The sequence below is a fragment of the Danio aesculapii genome, chromosome 5, assembly GCF_903798145.1.
Source record: "Danio aesculapii chromosome 5, fDanAes4.1, whole genome shotgun sequence".
Classification (NCBI taxonomy): Eukaryota; Metazoa; Chordata; class Actinopteri; order Cypriniformes; family Danionidae; genus Danio; species Danio aesculapii.
In genome coordinates, this window is record NC_079439.1 from 43089402 (window position 1) to 43108521 (window position 19120).

Consider the following 19120-nt stretch of genomic DNA (forward strand, 5'->3'; position numbering starts at 1 on the left):
GTAGCTTCTTTTGCAGTGTTCAGAAACCTATGGGTGACGTCACGGATGCTCCGTCCATATATTTTACAGTCTATGGACGTAACGCATGATGAGAAGCAGACACGCACATCAGAACGGTGGGCGGGTTGAAGCAGCTCATTTAGATTTAAAGCCACAGGCTACAAAAACAGCTACACTGTACTCAGCTACACCAAAATGGGCAGATTCTACATTACATAATAAATAATCTGATGGGTATTTTTTTTTTTTACTGATTTTTATATGTGACTCTAGTATCATGTTGCATGACTATATTTAAGCAGTAGTCAAAAATACAACGTATAAGTCAAAATGATAGATTTGATCAGTTTAGTATCAATAGCAACTATCAGTGTTTGAAAAGTTTTGGTAAAAAGAAACAATGCATGAATGAATGTTTTCTTGCACAAATAATCTGAGTATTTTTAATTGCTTTTAATGTTCAAGCTGTTGTAAAAAATAAATGAATGAAAGGGAGAGAGAACACTGTCCAGGAGACTTGAAACAAGCAGAATTCCTTTATCGAGACGTGTTGGTTAATCTGCAGTCAAACAGCGTCTTCAACAAGTCCATGTGTCTGCAGTCGCCTACTGGAGGTCTGCAGTCTGCGAGTTTTGTCACACGTCTAAATTAAGACAAAGATGTCCTGTCTATATTGTCTTAGGAGGAGGGGAGATAGCTAAACAAAGCATGCAAATTCAGTATTGGATTCAGCATGATAACCAGCATATAGCTGTTAGAAACTGGCCCAGCAACTGACCACATAAGTTAATCAACAACAGGGTTTCTGTAGCATGAAAGCATCACCCAAACACAAAGGCAGAGTCGTTAAAAGCCTTCGTAGCATTTGCATCACTTTGGCTTAGCGTGTAGTCAGAAAGACAAAGGTAAATGTCCCTCATGGCTGGGCTGTTAATAAAATGATATAATCAAAAACCAAAGAATATAACTTTTCAGTTATATGTAGATTATTGTTCATTTGAAATTAGATTATATAAATTTATATTTCCACAAAGCATATAAAAATTGAGGTACATGATTAGAAAAAAATACTTAGTTTTAATACTTCGTTTTTTTGTCTGCTTTGTCATTTCATGAAGCTGTATTAATTTTTGAGCCTAAATGTCCTTTATGAAGAATAATGGCAGTGGACAGTTAAGCTCATACAGTGAGAAAAGTAGCTCTTGAAGCTGTCAGAAACAGGTTCTCTTAAAATCTCCCTTCTCCTCACGTATGTCCTTTCCAAAAGTGGATGTAAGCCTGAATAAAAAAAACCCACACATTTCAGTTCTTCCACATTTTTTTACAAAACATTTTTCAAAACCCATTTCCCCACAATGTGATGATAATTAGATACAAATTTCCAGAAATTTAAATAAACTGTTTCCTAATAATTTGCTGAAATTTCTTCCCTGAGATTACCAGTAATTATTTTTACATGATACACAGCATAAAATGGGAAACAGCTTGAGAACTGCCATGTAAGTTAAAACCACGAAACAGCTGCAGCAGTTTGTTTAGTGTTATATAATAAAGCACATTCCTGTTTGTTCCACCATACGTTATAAATATCCCCCTCTGTTTTGTCCTCAGCCCCGAGAGGGCAGCCGGATCTGGAAGATGCACATGGTGAAGGGTCAGGATGGCCTGGGTATCCAGATCACAGGCGGCCGAGGGTCCAAACGCTCCCCTCACGGCATCATCGTGGCCCATGTGGAGGAGGGAGGAGCCACACAGAGGTAAACAGAGGAACTGCTTTCATTTGCATGGGTTTTGATTTGCTGCTGTGGCAACAGGAGGTGCAGTGGTGACCCTGATCACGGAGCGTCTCATGCATATGCGAGTGCCGGGGTCTCGAGTGCCCTCCATCATAATCATTCATCTTCAAAGCCACTGTGTCATTCTCATATGGACGGACACTGAGCATACAGTCACGCTGCCATGTACAGTCTATGGTAATGACCGGTTTGTGAAGTATTAGAAGCTTCAAGAGTTACAGTCATGCATGGGCTGCATGTCAAGTTTACTGTGCTGTTGTTTTTGTTGACACCCTCTAATTTAACAGAGTTTAATTGGATTTCAGACTATTGGAACATATCACCAACCATGATAAAGCTAAAAGTTAAATGATTTCTTTTACATTATTGTTTACAGGAACAAAAACAAACAATTGTTAATTGAATGCAGAATAAATTCTGAATATTTGATAAAATTGAGGCAATCAGAACCTAATGGGTAGTCAGACTTGTGCCACGAAGGTTGTGGGTTCGAGTTTCAGATTCAACAGCGATTGTAGGTGGGAAGAGTGAACAAACAGCTCTTTCTTCCACCCTCAATACTAAAACTGAGGGCATCAAAACCACCAAATGCTCCCCAGGCAGTGCGACAAAATGGCTGTCCACTGTTGATTGGGTGGGTTAAAGGAATACTCCACATCATTTGGAAAAGGCTCATTTTGCAAACCCCTAGAGTTCAACAGTTGAGTTTTACAATTTTTAAATCCATTCAGTTGATCTGGCAGTAGCACTTTTAACTTAGCTTAGCATACATAAGTCATTGATTCGGATTAGACTTTTTGTCAATCAAAAATTTCAATAATTTTCTTCTTTAAAGCTTGACTCTACTGTAGTTACATTGTGTACAAAGATTGATGGATAATGGAAAGTTGCTATTTTCTTGCTCAATATGGCTAGAAACTACAGTATCAATCTGGAGTAATTATCAAGGTACTTTGCTGCCGTACCAATGTATAGTATTCTACAGTACTTCCTGCACATAGACTTTAGGCCGCCCAGGTATATTAAGTGGCACATTTTTTACTATTATTACCATCCTTTTTTGTATTGCCTTTTTTGCATTGCCTAAGTAAAATTTGCTTAGCTTTGCAGCTGACTGCGCACGCACATTCGCGAGAGAAACATTAAATCATTAATTTTTTAAATCTAAAAGGCTCAGAAAAACGTTACTATATTCCTGAAGAGAACGAAATGACTGAACGATAGATGTTCACCATTAGTAATGGTCAATCAACTCATTTGCCTTATTTAAATGATCTACAAGTTTTAATTTTATAATTATGATATGAGATATTGTCTGTTTTTATTCCTTTTATGTAATTTATTTATCTTTTGCTGTGTATTTTATTAATTTGATAATGTTAATATATTACATTTGCTATATTATAGTATCTATATAGTATATATGCTATTTTATATACATATCTAAAATGCTTTGGCATTTAGGTTTGTTTTGAACTTGAAAGAGAGAGAAGAAGATTTTACCTGTCGGTGGGTGCTCATGGCTCCTGAATAGCATAAATGTAAGGGAAATAGTGGATTTCTTTTTTATTTCAACAGTCTTTTTACTTTAACCCATTGAAAAGAAACAGTGTATAGCAGTGTCATAATAAATAAAATGATTGTTAATAATTAAATTATGTTTTGTTTGTCGCATATAGTTAACTATTTATGTAATGTGGGTAAATGGTGTGTTTTAATCCGGCTACCACCGCAAGTATGTTTTAAACCTGTGGGAAACACTGTACTCTATAAAGGTCAAGTTATCCAAGTTGTTAAGTTATCCTGCAGATTTCCAGCTCTAGGGATTTTTAGTACCGTGATATAAAAGCAAATAATTTTCAAAGCAAGACAGATCCAGCATATAATCCTAGCATAGAAATATCTCTTCACTTCACACAGGCAGAAAGGAATTTATTACTGCAGAAAACTTTTTCTCTCCATCCACATTGTTGCCTCTTAAACTGTACTTTTAAACTGTAACACATTGGAGAGTTTGCTTATGTGCTTCCCTTTGTGATTCAGTAATGCACACTTCGGCAAAGTTTGGGGGAAGCACAACAACCTGATGGTAATGAGCCAGAGGCTGAATTTAGAAATCAGTTCAGAATTGTGAAATTTAGAAACCGAATTTGACTTACTCCCACTAGGTGATGATAAATAGACATGTTCAGGAAATAAGAGCCCTTGTGGTTTTGCTCTGCAACCCCCTATCCCCCTGCCCCAACCCCAAAAATAATTGATTTCAGGAAATAAAGATTCACGTTGCAGTGTATACACAGCTCCCTCACAGCGGACTATTTTTGGTATGACCAGCGCTAGGTTTTATTGTTATAATTTAACAGCACAACATTTCCTCCCACATAGTTTTAATGGGAGGCCATTTCTGAGAAACCTATAGACATGACTCATGCATACTGGTCAAATTGGCAGCTTTCCAGTGTTTGCTTTCTAGTGTGGTCAGATCAGGGCCAAAAGTGCAGCATGATTTGGGCAGTTATGAAGTTTCTTGCTCTTACATAACAGCTAACACCGAGATAACCTCAGATTGCTACGTCTATGACTGAGCCCTGAGGATTTTGACCAGGGAGAGGTTTTAAAATTTAGACTCTTTCTCTCTTCACTGCACACTGTTCATCGTGATGAAGCCTCAGTTGAGCAGTCAGGCTGAAATTGTCTGAGGATATTTAAAAATGAAAGAATGTAGCAGAGACAGAGATGTCTTTGTGGGATATCATTGCTGTAGCTTAAAAATTGCATGAAGAAATACATATTATTTCATCATTTGGATATTTGTACCTTACACCTTTTAGATTTTGGTTCTAAACAAACTTTTCTTATGGAGTCGTCGTTTTTAAGGTCCTCTATGGTTCATTTTCTGAGATATAGGGATTTAAAGGGATAGTTTACCCAAATGTAAAAAATAAACTATTTGCCTTCCCTTAAGTGGTTGCAAACCTGTATGGGGTTTATTAGGACTGCACGATATTGGAAAAATCTAACATTGCAATATTTAGTTATTTCTGCGATTATATATTGCGATATGAATACAATTTCACCAGATTACTTGAATATCTCTAGTTAGAAAATTTTTTTTTAGTGTGATTGTGATGACTAAAGAGAAGTACATCTCCATAAAATCTTATAAACAAACTACAGACATAGATAAATACAGTAAAGAAAAAAACCCACAATTGAAATAAGTGTGTTTTTTTTAATTAACTAATTTCGAGAGCATCACATACTTATGATTGACCACAGCTGGTCCCGCATTAGCTAATACATGATTCACCAATGGGATGATTCCTAACTCAGTATAACCTGAGTTTCTTACCTCAGTTGTCTTCATCTTGAAGAATCCCCCCTTCCACCCCTACTTCTCCCTTTTCCTTGATAGGGCAGCACAACGACCCAGTGGTTAGTACTGTCGCCTCATAGCAAGAATGTCACTGGTCCAAGTCTTTAACAGGCCAATTGACATTTCTGTGTGGAGTTTACACGTTCTCCTGTGCTCATGTGGGTTTCCCTCGGGTTCTCCGGTTTCCTTCCACAGTCCAAAAACTTGCAAAATAGGTGAACTGACCAAACCAAATTAGCACCATACTGTAGATAAGCTCTTAATCAGCAGTATATTTCTCTATAGCAATCCCTAATTCATCATAAGCCATAAATAAGCAGAGGAGTTCTCGAGACCCAACTGAGCTCAAACTGATGTTATGAGCTCAGGGCTCTCTTCTAGGACAACAAGCCAAACACGTTTTATAATCAATCATCAGCTAAGTGTGAACTCTTGAAACAGTGTTTTATTTATTTTTTCAAGTCTAAACGTGTTCAGTAACAGTAATTAAATAATAATAATAAAATTAATTAAACAAACTAATCATTATTAAAGTTACAAACTGTACAATTTCTCATGCCAGAATTCTTTTATATATTGTGCAGTCCTAGTTTCTTTTGTTCTGTTGTACGCTTAAAAGATATTTTGACTGTCGTGGTATTTTTTCCTACTATGAAAGTCAATAGTAACAGGTTTCCAGATTACTTCAAAATATCTTCTTTTGTGTTCAACAGCAGAAAAAGAAACCCATAAGGCAAACAGATTTGGAGGGAGTAAATTAATTTTCAGTTTTGGGTGAACTATCCCTTTTAAATCTACTTCTATGAGTATATTTATTTTAAGAAATAATTTTGCACTGATTTTCTTTTTGTATAAATGTCCAAAGAACATTCATTCATTCATATTTAGCTTAGTCCCTTTACTAATCGGGGGTCACCACAGCGGAATGAACCACCAATTTATCCAGCATATGTTTTACATAACGGATGCCCTTCCAGCTGCAACCCAACACTGAGAAACATCTATACACACTCATTCACACACATACACTATGGACAATTTAGCTTACCCAATTCACCTGTACCACATGTCTTTGGACTTGTGGGGGAAACTAGAGCACCTGGAGGAAACCCACGTGAATACGGGGAGAACATGCAAACTTCACACAGAAACGCTAACTGACCCAGCCGGGGCTCAAACCAGCGACCTTCTTGCTGTGAGGTGATCGTGCTACCCACGGCGCCACCTTGACACCCTCAAAGAGGAATCTCTGAAGAATAATTTATATTAAACATGAAATGTAGCTTGTTTGACTCATGATCTGGCACATATTGTCATTGTCCCTTCTTGACATTTTTTACATTGATATTCCTATCACATAGAAGCAACATGTCATAATCTAATCATTTTTTGATCAACATTCATTAGCATCCAATTAACATTTCACTTTAATAGATAGATAGATAATCAGGAGTGTCTGCTATCTTTTTTAAGTAAAAGGATGACCTGATTTTGCTTTCTGCCAACTTTTTTTGATTTCAGAGATGGCCGTCTGAAGGCAGGCGATGAGTTACTGATGATAAACGGTCACTCTCTTGTTGGCCTTTCACACCAGGAGGCTGTGGCCATTTTACGCTCCACTGCTGGATTGGTGCAGCTGGTGGTGGCCAGCAGGGTGAGTTTGAGAGCAATTGAGCCTCATATTGCAGTGTCTTCATGAGCTGTTCTCCATATAAAGTGTGTCAGCCGTTCAAGCACGTAGAAATGTCACACACAGATGCTTGTAGCAGCTAAAAAATTGAAGAGTGAAGCGCTGATGGGCTCGCCGCTCGGCTTTCTGAGATAAAGTTAAAAATACTCGCAGGCTGCTCAACGGCACACAACATGCTCTCTCCAGCTGCTCTTCCTTCCTTTCCCAGGATGAATCCGAAGTTGACTTCCACAAGTACCCGTCCACCAGCTTGCCCGACCTAGTGAGCACGTGCTCTGGTCCGGACGCCTCTCGGTCCCCCGGGGAGGAGAAGGAGAACATGGAGCCGGACATGGAGGACGTGAGGGCCAGCAGTCTTTCACTGCCCACTCAGGACTTGGTACGTACGTTTGCTGGCTATCTTGTCTGATTATCTACAGCTTTCATCTGGCACTGCCTCAGCTGTCCTCAAAGCGAGCTAGGACGGAATGTTTTCTGTTTATAAAGAGTGTGTTTATGATTAAAAGTTTGCTTTGTGAATACACGTTCAATGTCTTTTTTAAATCATAATTTGTTTGTTAGTGTGCATAGATGTCTTCCTATAAACTTTCGCTGGCGCCCTTTTGAGGTGTTTGATAAAAAGCAAACACACTTCCACGGTTTGTCTGATAAGAACAGATTCTCCTCACATTTTTTTCAACAAAATCTGAATATCCGCAGCATGTTGTGATTAAAATGTAGCTTTTCCAGTTGCGTTATCTGTGTAGCTCTTTTGATCTGTGTGCCAGGGTCTCATTTGTGTTCTTGAGCTTTTTATCTGTTGTCTTGCCAGAAAAATATTAGTGCAACTGTTTACCAAGCAGCCATTGGCTCAGCGTTTGCTCGTTTCATCACAGATAACAAATTATTCATTTGCACTGTGCAAGCAGGCGTGCATCAAATCACTAATGCCTCACAGTGTTAATGTTTAATCATACAAAATGAGATGTGCTGGTTTGGTGATCAGTGATGTCAACATGGCTAATGTTGGCCATTAAACAATTCATTGACGCTGACAGGACCACACAACGCAACATATTAGGGTTAAACTCTTCTGAAGTGCTGCACCCATGATGCTTTGCTTGAGATGTTCTGCAGTGCAGAGTAAAATGGGTCATTCCCCACCACCCCCCACCACATCTATACTGCACACACGTTCTTGCTTTCGGGACCAGAAAATGAAAAAGAGCAACCGTCCTGCCTGCTGTCTAATTACATTAGCATTCCTCTGCTCCTGCTGATCGTAGCTGTGAATTTGGGGCAGTAAAACTTGGTTTGTTTCGCTGTAAAACAGCAAACTTTTGACAGATGTTGTTTCGTGATCTTCTAGAGCCTATCAATAATTTACTCATTGTGACACTGGTTAAGCTTAAAATATCAAACGAGACAGTATAAACAGTTTAGGTGCTGTACATAAATCTAATTATGGAACCAAAGGTACATGACTAGCATGGATAGAAGGATCGATTGATGACCAAAAAGATAGGTAGGTTAAAGTGTGGAAGGATAGCCGGACAGATGGATGGATGAACATACAGATAGATGGACGGACAGATAGAAAGATGGGTAGATGCATGGATAGGGACATACAGATGGATTTCCAGAACAGATGCATGGATGGACACATGTACAGATGGATGGATAGTTAGATGGCTAAATGTATACTTAGATTGACATATGGATGGATGGATGGAGGGAGGGAGGGAGGGAGGGAGGGAGGGAGGGAGGGAGGGAGGGATGGATCGACAGATAGGTAGATGCATTGATTGATGGATACACAGAAAGATGGATGGATGGATGGAGGGAAGGAGGGGTGGACAGATAGGTAAATGCATTGATGGATACACTAAAGGATGGATGGAGGGAGGGAGAGATGGACAGCTAGGTAGATGCATTGCTTGATGGATACACTAAAGGATGGATGGATGGAGGGAGGAAGGCATGGACAGATAGATAGATACATTAATTGATGGATGGATGGATGGAGGGAGGGATGGATGGATAAGTAGATGCATTGATTGATAGATACACAGAAGGGTAGATGGATTGAGGGAGGGAGGGATGGACAGATGGGTAGATGCATTGATTGATGAATACACAGAAGGAAGGAAGGAAGGAAGGAAGGAAGGAAGGAAGGAAGGAAGGATGGATGGATGGATGGATGGATGGATGGATGGAGGGAGGCAGGGAGGGCACCATAGAATAGAAAATCAGGAGAAATTATTAATATAATGCCAAAAAGGTGTCCATAGCTGCCAAAAATCGTCTGACTTTTAATGTATGTCAGGTGAGTTTCTAGAGTGGAAATAGCATACATACCTAAGACAACCACAGTAGGGTACCTGAGGAGATGACCACAATAAAACGATACATTTCTTTGTTTAAAACTTTAATTAACATTTCATTCATCATCATATCATCATCTCATTACTATTCAACACTCAAAAACACTAATTACATTAAAAGAAATATATATATAAAAAGGCCCAATCCCAATTTTATTTTTGTACCCCTTCCCCTTCCCCTTCCCCTTAGCCCTTACAAATGAGGGTTAAGTGGAAGGGCTTCAACATTTACCCCTAAGAATTGGGACAGCACTACAGCACCTGCACACGTCATCATATGTCATCGTGATCTCTTGCTTCATGTGAGATCAGACGATCTCGACTGCTGTAGTTATTCCAGTTGTGCTATTTTTTAGTGTTTATCTTCAGGAAATCACAGAAGGCATATATTATGTTATCATAACAATCTAATGTGGCAATAAGATCGTAACTATACTGTGTATTTACACAGTGGCCATATTCATCTATGTAAACACACAAACACAACATTAACATTATAGCAGACACTGTATAAAGCTCATTCCTAGCCACTAGTCTTTTCTGACAGGGTATTCGAGTGTCATAGAGTGTCAGCATGTTGTGGGACTGCTGTACAGGAGTCATTATTATGAAATTTAGCATTTTTTTATTTTTATTTTTTTTGCGTTTGTTTTTAAAAAGCAAGATGGTAAAACATGAACGCGGTTATGAATATATTAAAACATAAGTTTGTTTGTCATAAAAATTCGTAATAATGACAAAAATATTAATTTGTGGATCTCCTTACTTCCAGGTTCAGCAATACTGCCATTGTGGCTGGTGTATTCTGTGAAATTTTCTTACCCCTTGGTTTCGAGTGTGGTCCTAAAAAATCTTCATTCGATGGGCCATTCACCCCTTCCCCAAAGAGAATTGGGACACCCCTACCCCTTGACGTGCACGCGCAAAACCAGGGGTTGGGATAAGGGGAAGGGCTAAGGGGTAGAATTGGTATTGGGCCTAAGAGTCAGTCAACTAAATTTAATACATAACAATATTGCTTCAAGCTCAAAAGTACATTTATAATGATTTGTAGAATATCTAATTGACCTTAAACATCACCCAAGGGGCATCCACTCGAAATAATAATTAACAGGTTGTGTAATGTCCACCATTGATTTATGTCCCATGCTCAACACCTGCTAATCATAATAAGTTGCAAGACTTTGCAGGGGAATGCTCTCACATTTTGAACTTTTATTAACAATGCCTCGTAGATGATTTCTGTTCTTTGTGGACAATGTATGCATGGATGGATGAACAAATATATGGGCAAATGCATGCATAGACATACATAAATAAACATAGATAAAGACAAATGGAAATGTTAAATTCTTTTTATCATCAAGGGCCTCATGTACTTTCCAGCAACGAACAAAAAGCCTAAAGCTCAGCAACATTCACACCTGTATGGCTTTCGTAGCTTTTGGATGCAGAATGCTAGAACCACAAGCATCAGCAAATCATATTTCTCCCCTCAGTATAAATCACTTTTCAAATATTTTCCTGGCTAGAAATGGCTTTTTGTGAGTGTAATATTTGTAAATGGATTTTTAACAATCCTTATCCAGTAATCTTGAATGCCTGGAAAAGGCAAAGTCGTGGGAATTCATCGATGAGAAGTCTATCATTAAGTTATTAAATGGAGAGTATAACTGGGCCAATTAATTTTCAGTTCGCCATATGTTTGCTTCTCCATTCACTCCTCCATTCCAAATCCAAACACCTGTCCAAACTGTTCTTACCCTGCCTTTCAACGCTCTGCCACAGCAGAAGAGGGTGATGAGCGGTTGCTATTATGTAGGCGTCCCGTGCTGACAGGGCTGGGTGTGTCTCCAGATCTGTTCTGAAGCGTCAGGCTCTGTGCTTTTGATGAAACAAAGGGAGGGAGGGGAAAGCATCGGAGCAGATTTTCAAATAAAAAATAAGGAAGGAAAGAGGAGCACAGCTGTGACTGTCACGTTGAATCCTGTGAGGCCTGGAAGTGTGGGGTTTTGAGGAAACCCACGGGCTCACCTGAAACAGCGTAACCTAGCTTGTTCATGCAGGAGACAGATCTCATTTCTGACAACTCAGGGAAGGGCTTCCTGTCTTTACGCCTGAAAAAAGGAGCAGTAGATCTTCCTTTACATGCTGCGGTTTAAACTTGTTTTAGGACGCCAGAGCTGTGCGATTAAACCGAAGCTCATTTTTAAAGCGAAGACAATTGGAAAGGGAAAACTCTTCTTTTTTTTCTTCTTCTTATGAAAACAGCCACCGATCAGTGGTGCTGAACTCAGGAGGTTTTCTGACTTTAAAGTGTTATTGAAAACTATTACATAAATAAACTCACTGCTATCATAGCCACACAGCACAAATATTTAAACAACCCCTAAATACACTTTTTATAGGAGTTTTTATGGGTAAAAATGTTTAAAGGGTTCCACACATGTAAAGTTGACTATGTAATTGCAGTTAATTAAAGGGATAGTTCAACCAAAACTGAATATTCTGTCATCATTTACTCACCCTTTCACTTGTTCCAAACTTGTTTGAGTTTCTTTCTTCTGATTAAGATGAAATAAGATATTTTAAAAAATGTTTTCAACCAGTGTTCATTGATTTTTATTGTATTTAGGTTTCCTTATGTTGGTGTCAATGGCTACATTTGTTTAGCATTCTTCAAAAGTTATTATGTTGTGTTTAACAGAAAAATGAAACACATAAAGGTTTGGAACAAGCTAAGGATGAGTAAAACATGCCAGGATTTCATATTTGGGTGAACTACCCCTTGAACATAATGACTTAATTGCATGTTATGTTTCTAGTTATTAGTGATCATTAAAGCATTTGGAATCTTTTGAATTTGACACAAATATTCTACTTCAAAGTGCTTTCAACTTTATAATTAATATTATTAAAAATGTTAAAAATGCTTTAAGTTGTTAAGTTCCTAGAGATCTATTTAATTTTAAATCTATTTAATCGAATTTATTTAAATAAAAAGATCTAAATTTTCTTTTAAAGGTGCAATATGTAAGTTTAACACCCAGTGGTTGAATTAGGTATTGCATTCCTTGATCAAAAAACACGCAAGGCCAGGTTGCCAGATTGAGGACCAGGACGGAGCCTGACTATTTAAACCGTGTTCTAAATTAAAAGCAACAGCACGCGATTGAAGACATTTTTTTCAAAATATTCTTGTACTCTTAAAAAGAGTTTTTGTCCTAACCAACACCTGAATTTGATATATTAGAAATGGCTTCTATTTCTTGCAGCTGAACTGACAATGATCACCTCAGGTACACCTCCTGTGCTTTATTCAGTGCTAAATGCTAATAATGTGAGTTTGAATGCCATTTTACATGACATTTATTGCCATACTACTGAAAGCAGCAGCAGATGGTTCACCTCAGATATAAAATAATAATAATAATAATTAATAAAAGTAAATCATAATATGAACTAATAAATAAATAAAATAAACCGTTTGAAATTGAACTTAAGGACTGTGACTCAAAACCAACACATATCAGTGATTCAGCATCTACATTTAACAATGTTAAAGAGGTTTAATATGTATTAATTAGATTATAAACCTTACCATTTCTTTGGAGTGCAGTGAGTGCACTATTCTGTGCGTCTGAATGGCTGTATTTGAATGTTTCTATCGTGTTTCGTCTGGCGCAAACAGCCAAATTGCTTGTCACTGCAAATCCCGTCATGTAGTGTGTTGTCAGGACACGCAATTACAATGTAATCTGCTCACCTAATGTGGAACTCTGAATCTGCGTCTCATTTCGGAGTCTGCTACTGTCCACTAAAGTTCACATTTTGGTCATGGGCGTATGCTTTAAGAGCCTTTCTGACTGAATGAATGAAATACGCTGTTTTCCACCAAGGCAACTTGACGTGCTGAAATATAATTGGTTAAAGTGGCATTGAGTGGGTTAAAAGAACCAAAACAAAGACAGCGCTCCGGCACGTAACTCACATTTTCAAAACAAACTTCAGCATTGTTTTTCACTTGGCATGTTTCTTAAATATCTGCAAACATAATATAGTAATTTTATGCTTCAGATGAGTCAAAAACTTAAATACAGCACCTTTAAGATGATATGAATTTCATTATTTAATTTAATTAGACAAGCATTGCCCATACTAAAATGTAATTTAACTATGAAAAAAACGTTGAAGTAAAAAAGTAAACTGATATATTTGTGGAAAAATATTTACAGTTTAAAAGTGTTTTCCAATTTATATGCAACAAAAAACAGAAATTTGAGCATAATTGCTCAAGCCTTCACATAATTATTCAGGAAATATTTTAATATGATGATTTAATGCTCATGAGATATTTCCTAAAATTATTGTTATTATTATTATTATTATTGAAATTTGTTGTGTTGTTTAATATTTTTAGTGGAGAAAAGTTTAATACGTTTTTTAGAAACTGATTAAGATGAAAGCATAAATCAAAAAGTAAAAAAATGAAAACAATTTAATATATATTTTAAAAGGGGATTAGCAAAGCTGTATTATTTCGGGTACACACCTCCATTGACTCAATATTGCTAGTATAGTCTATACTGGATCACTTAAGCGAAGGTATTTCCATTTCACAACATCAAGTAAAGTCTCTATGAATACCTTAGCTTAGAAGTACATATGAGATTTGACATCCCTCAGTGAAAAAAAAAGTGTTCACCATCACGAGTGTGCAACATTCCTGTGCAGTGAAGGGCAAGCCAGCAATTCTGTATAGTGTTTCTCTCTTTTCAGGGTATGTTCCCTAATTATTTCTGCCTCCTGTATTTCAGTTTACAGATCATGACAGACTTGACGAACGTGGCCGGATTGAGGGTCCCAAAGGATGTTGCCGTAGCCCCACACCAATGAAGTTCCGCAGCAGATCCCAAGGTCAGATGTGTCCAGCTGTATCACATCACAACACTGCTGACCATCAAAACTGTGTAATGAGATTAAACCGTACTGGATTATGGGTTTTCCCATTAAGGGTGGATCCACCAATTCTAACTTCCTTATGATAGATTTTTCTACCAGATCAGGGAATACTATAATTGTTCTCATGCATTTTATTTTAAAACTATGCTTCTTAATTAGTGGAGACATTCAGACATATGTACTTTATTCCACTGAGAAATTGAATGACTGAATTAAATGTGTGTGTGTGTGTTTACATTCAAAGCTAATGTCTTGATATCATTCTGATCAGGTGGAGGAAGCCGTCTGGAGTCAGTTGGTGAAGACGATGAGCTCATCGTTGAAAACGGTGATACAGGAAGTGATGTAGCTGAAAAGCCGGCACGAGGAGGACGCAAACATTCCCTCCCGCAGCAGCTGGATACAGTTGGAATCCGACAGGTCACTGCAGTATTCAGTTTATTCGTGGATCATTTGTCATTTAAGACAGTTTTGTTATACTTACAGTCTATGGTACCTGGTTTCAGTTCAATGTGTTTTGATGGCTGAAAATGAAAATTATTATGTGGCATGACCACTTCAAGGACGATTTACCCTGTAATTATTATGCTAATTAGATATGCAAATTACAGCACTTGTTAAAGGTAAATTAAAAGATGTGTGAATGGTTTAAATGCTTATTCAAACTAGGGATACAACAATTAAAGATTTTAGTTGTACGATTATAGTCTGAGGAATAATCGTAGTTTCACAGTTATCACGATTGTTTTTAAAACACTACTAGTTTAGAAAATCACAGGAACACTCCTTATATTTTAAAGTGTTATTTATTGCTGCTCAGTAACCAAGTAATACAGCACAAAATAATATTAAAAACAAACAATAGTCCATTTCTTGTTAGACTTAAAAATAAGTGAACAAAAGTTTTTGCCATTTAAACATATGTAATAATTTTACACTGAAATAAATGACAGAACAATGAATTATAAGAATATGTTTGATATTGCTAGGATGAATCTAATTTTGCCAAATGTCTGGTGTTATCAGTACAAAAGGCCTGTTTTTATGTAGTTAATCATAATGAGGACAGACACATACTGTATGTCTAAGATTATTCATTATTAAGTTTTACAATCTTTAGCATTTGTATTCTTATGTGATCATTAGCTATGTTTCCATCCAAAGATCTGGATTAAATATTTTCACTAAACTGATGTAGGATTGGGTTTTAACCCACAGCGGTTCGAACTGTAGTTCTGCCGAATGGGCAGTATTAGTAGCTATAAATGTGGGAGAGCGTTGATATTATATGGTTGTATTGTATTGCAATATGAAACAGTTAAGTGTTGATGTTAAATCAAAAGTAATTCACAAATACTTGAAAATGAAATGATTTAATGACAATAATTCTCTATGGTTACAACTGAATTAGTTACAAAATAACTGTATAAAATGATAAACTATAAAATGATCAAATATGAAATGATAAAGCATATGATATAAATTGTACTCAGCTTAAATGTAAAATTAAAGTTACCAGAGGTAGAAGGAGAGACACAGGGGGAGGGAGAGAGAGACAGAGAGCAGGCCCAGAAGTTAGCCTGATTACAGTAGAGTCAGAGAAGATTCAGAAGAGGAGAGGAGCAGAGGAGGAAAGCAGACCAGGAAAAGCCAGGCCAGCAAAAGAAAAGAGACAGAGCAGCGTTTTACCACCTATTTTGTATCTTTCTTGACCATGTGACTAAAGCCCAAATACTGAGAAATTCAAGCTGACCAATCAACATGTGACCACATCGTAAAACCCCCAAAGTCCACATACCAGGCCCTGATCTTATCAGTATCTGCCTTTGAAGCCAGTATGGACCTTCTGGGGTCAAATATACATGTTTTGTCATATAAACAAACGCATGTAATAATTTAGCCTCTTACACTGGAATATCGCATAAAAGACGTGCATATAATGCAGCATGTCCGTCCAAGTAGTCAAAGAGAATAAAATCGTCACTTCCAGATTAACTGGCGCCAAATATCAAAAATAAAAACGGATTTTACTGCGGTCGGAGAAGCTGCGTGAATCTTTTCTTTATTTAATAAATGACTTGCGGCTCAGAATACAATGCCGACACGCAATGAACGCGTGGGGGCATTTGAAGACGTCAGATGCAGAACACAGACGCTCTTGACAGTTCTGAAGGTAATTAATAATATAATAACTAATACTAAAATGGTTAAAGCGTTTTAGAATGACCAAACAACATTTCAGATGTTTAACAGCATGCTCACCTTGCTGGTTTGTCCATCCACAGACATTTTTATCATCACATGATCTCTTACAACAAAATCACATGACCTTTTTTAATGTGCATACTGGAACTTGTTCAGTAAAAGTGTTTCCATCGCAATTTATGCGCATCTTTTCTTATAGAATAAAAAGTTGATCCTACTGAGTTATGCACGTTTGTGTGCATTTTCAAAATCGATGCGCATCTTGGCGTTTCCTTCAACTGTTTTTATGCGCATATCCAAAATGCACAAAAAGTAGGTGAATGGAAACATAGCTATTGCCCTATGCATTGGGAAACAGAAACAAGTTCAAGTCTTTTCAAGTCCACCATCACAAGTCTACACCAAATGTAACATTTTAGTCAACATAAAACACAATTTAGTTAACAGTTTAAAGTTAGAATTATTTTAAAAACACCATTACAATTATTTTATTTATTTTGTTTTATTATATGACCACATGTCAAATTGTATCTGTACACCCATCCAAAGCAAAATCCTCAACTTGTTACTTTCTCTTCACAATACTGTTAATGCAGTAGCATTTACTGTCATTTAGCTGTGAAGTGATGGAGAACAAAGGTTCGAGTTACTAAGACAGCTGTTCATTTACTCACAGTTAGACACAATAAAGAAACAATGCTGATTCTATCATCTCATTGTTTATTCATAGCCTCTCTTGTAATCCTCTTCAGGAATATCAAATCGTGAAGAAATCGGCTCGTTCCCTGAGCACCGTTCAAGTGGAGTCTCCATGGCGACTGGCACAGCCATCCATAATCTCCAACATTGTACTGATGAAAGGACAAGGAAAGGTGAGGAGGCCATGTGCACAATACAATACACACTGTCACCATGAGAGCTCAAATACAGAGCATTTTAGATGCAAACTGCTTTAATCTTGTTGATCTTTTTTATTTATTTAAGATTCAATGTCTTTTTTCTTAATTTTTAAGTTTATTTAAGCTTGTATTACACAGACTATGTATGTGGGACTGTTATTTTAAGAAGCAGGGAGTCTAAAAATGAGCCATTTTTGAAGCTGGTTGCCATACATGACCATAAAGCATCTCATGTGTTCACCGCTCATCAGAAAGCAAAATGCAGGATATACAGATTATACATTTATTTAGGTTGACCACAAAAAGGCATAGGGTTTTGTTAGGTGTAATGTGTATATTGTGAAATATGAGTGTTTGTAATGAGGTAAACAAACACATCTAAACTGCTGGGTATAAGTCGTCACCCTAAAATTGTAAGGTTCAAAAAGGTATTTTTTTGGTCAAAATTGAGTTATTCACATATTCTTATTAAATGACAACTTATTAACATTATGTGATTTTTTTTATTTTTTTTTTTATGAGTTGTTTACATTTTAAGAATTTTTATTTAAAAAACCAAAAAGGTTTAATCTGCATAGTCGAATTCTAGCTTGGCTCTATAAGGTTCTTTCTGTGAGCCAATCAGCATTTCGAATGCACGTACGAGGGCCAATCAGGGTCATTTTTCTTTGTCATTTTCCGGAAACTCCAACGGGAAACACCAGAAAGAAACACAAAATCAGAGTCGACTAAATAATGCCAAACCACATAAAATTAAGAAACAACCTAAAACTGAAAAAGTGTGCATGAATGTGATGATTTTGAAGCATTTTTTTGGCATTGAGATGAAATGTTAAATTTTACATTGTTAATAAAGAAACAGTTATTAAAAAATGTAATATTACGTTGCAACTACATTCAAGATTTACTAACGTAAATGTTTATTTCATGTACAGTGTTGTAATATGTAATTACAAAATGTATTCTTGATATATAAACATGTTTGTACGTGTGTGCAATTACTCTGTCAATACATTGTAATTACATTGTAAATATTTTGTAGTTACATCCAAAATAATATTTATAAACGTAAATGTTTCTTTGTATGTTTCATGTGCTGTATTTGTGTATTTATAGTTATTTACGTAAATGTACACATCTCATGTAATTACAAACGATTATCTACAATTTAATTGCATTGCTGTTAAATTGTTATTACATCACAAATAATATTTATCAAGGTGTTTCATTGTATATTTCATATAGTGTATTTATAGTTTATACTTAAATGTACACAGCAGACGTAATAATTACAAACTTTTATCTTGGATGTAATTACTTTGTCATTACTATGTCATTGCATTGTAATCACATTGCAGTTACATTGTACTTAAATCCAAGATGATATTTATAAAAGCTCTTTTTGTATATTTCAAGTACAATATTTCTGTATTTATACGTAAATAAACACTACATATGTAGTTACAAACTTTTATTTTGTATGTAATGACATTGCAATTGCATTGTTATAACATTATAATTACATCTGAGATATAATATGTAGTTACATACTTTTATTTTGAATGTTATTACTGTCATTGCATTATAGCAATGTAATAACATTGTAATTACTACGTAGTAACATTGTATATACATTGTAATTACAGTGTTATTGATTGTAATAACAATGTAATTACAGTGTTATAATATATGCACAATGTTATTGCATAGTAATTATTGTGTTATTACATAGTAAATATACTGTTATAACAATGTAATTACATCCCCCAAAAAATAGTATTTATAGTTTCTTTAAATGTATACAGCACACATGTAATAAGTATTTGCAA

At 36.4% G+C, this 19120-nt stretch overlaps 1 protein-coding gene across 2 annotated transcripts in view; it reads left to right on the forward strand.

Moving 5' to 3' along the window:
- Positions 1 to 19120, forward strand: part of pdzd2 (PDZ domain containing 2) — a 133097-nt gene that overhangs the window by 79192 nt on the left and 34785 nt on the right. For both annotated transcript variants that reach the window (XM_056458270.1, XM_056458271.1), the window contains 6 exons: positions 1612 to 1757; positions 6694 to 6826; positions 7071 to 7241; positions 14043 to 14142; positions 14459 to 14607; positions 17145 to 17264. In XM_056458270.1, the coding sequence (XP_056314245.1) occupies positions 1612 to 1757; positions 6694 to 6826; positions 7071 to 7241; positions 14043 to 14142; positions 14459 to 14607; positions 17145 to 17264 (819 nt within the window). The remainder of the gene's footprint in view (positions 1 to 1611; positions 1758 to 6693; positions 6827 to 7070; positions 7242 to 14042; positions 14143 to 14458; positions 14608 to 17144; positions 17265 to 19120) is intronic.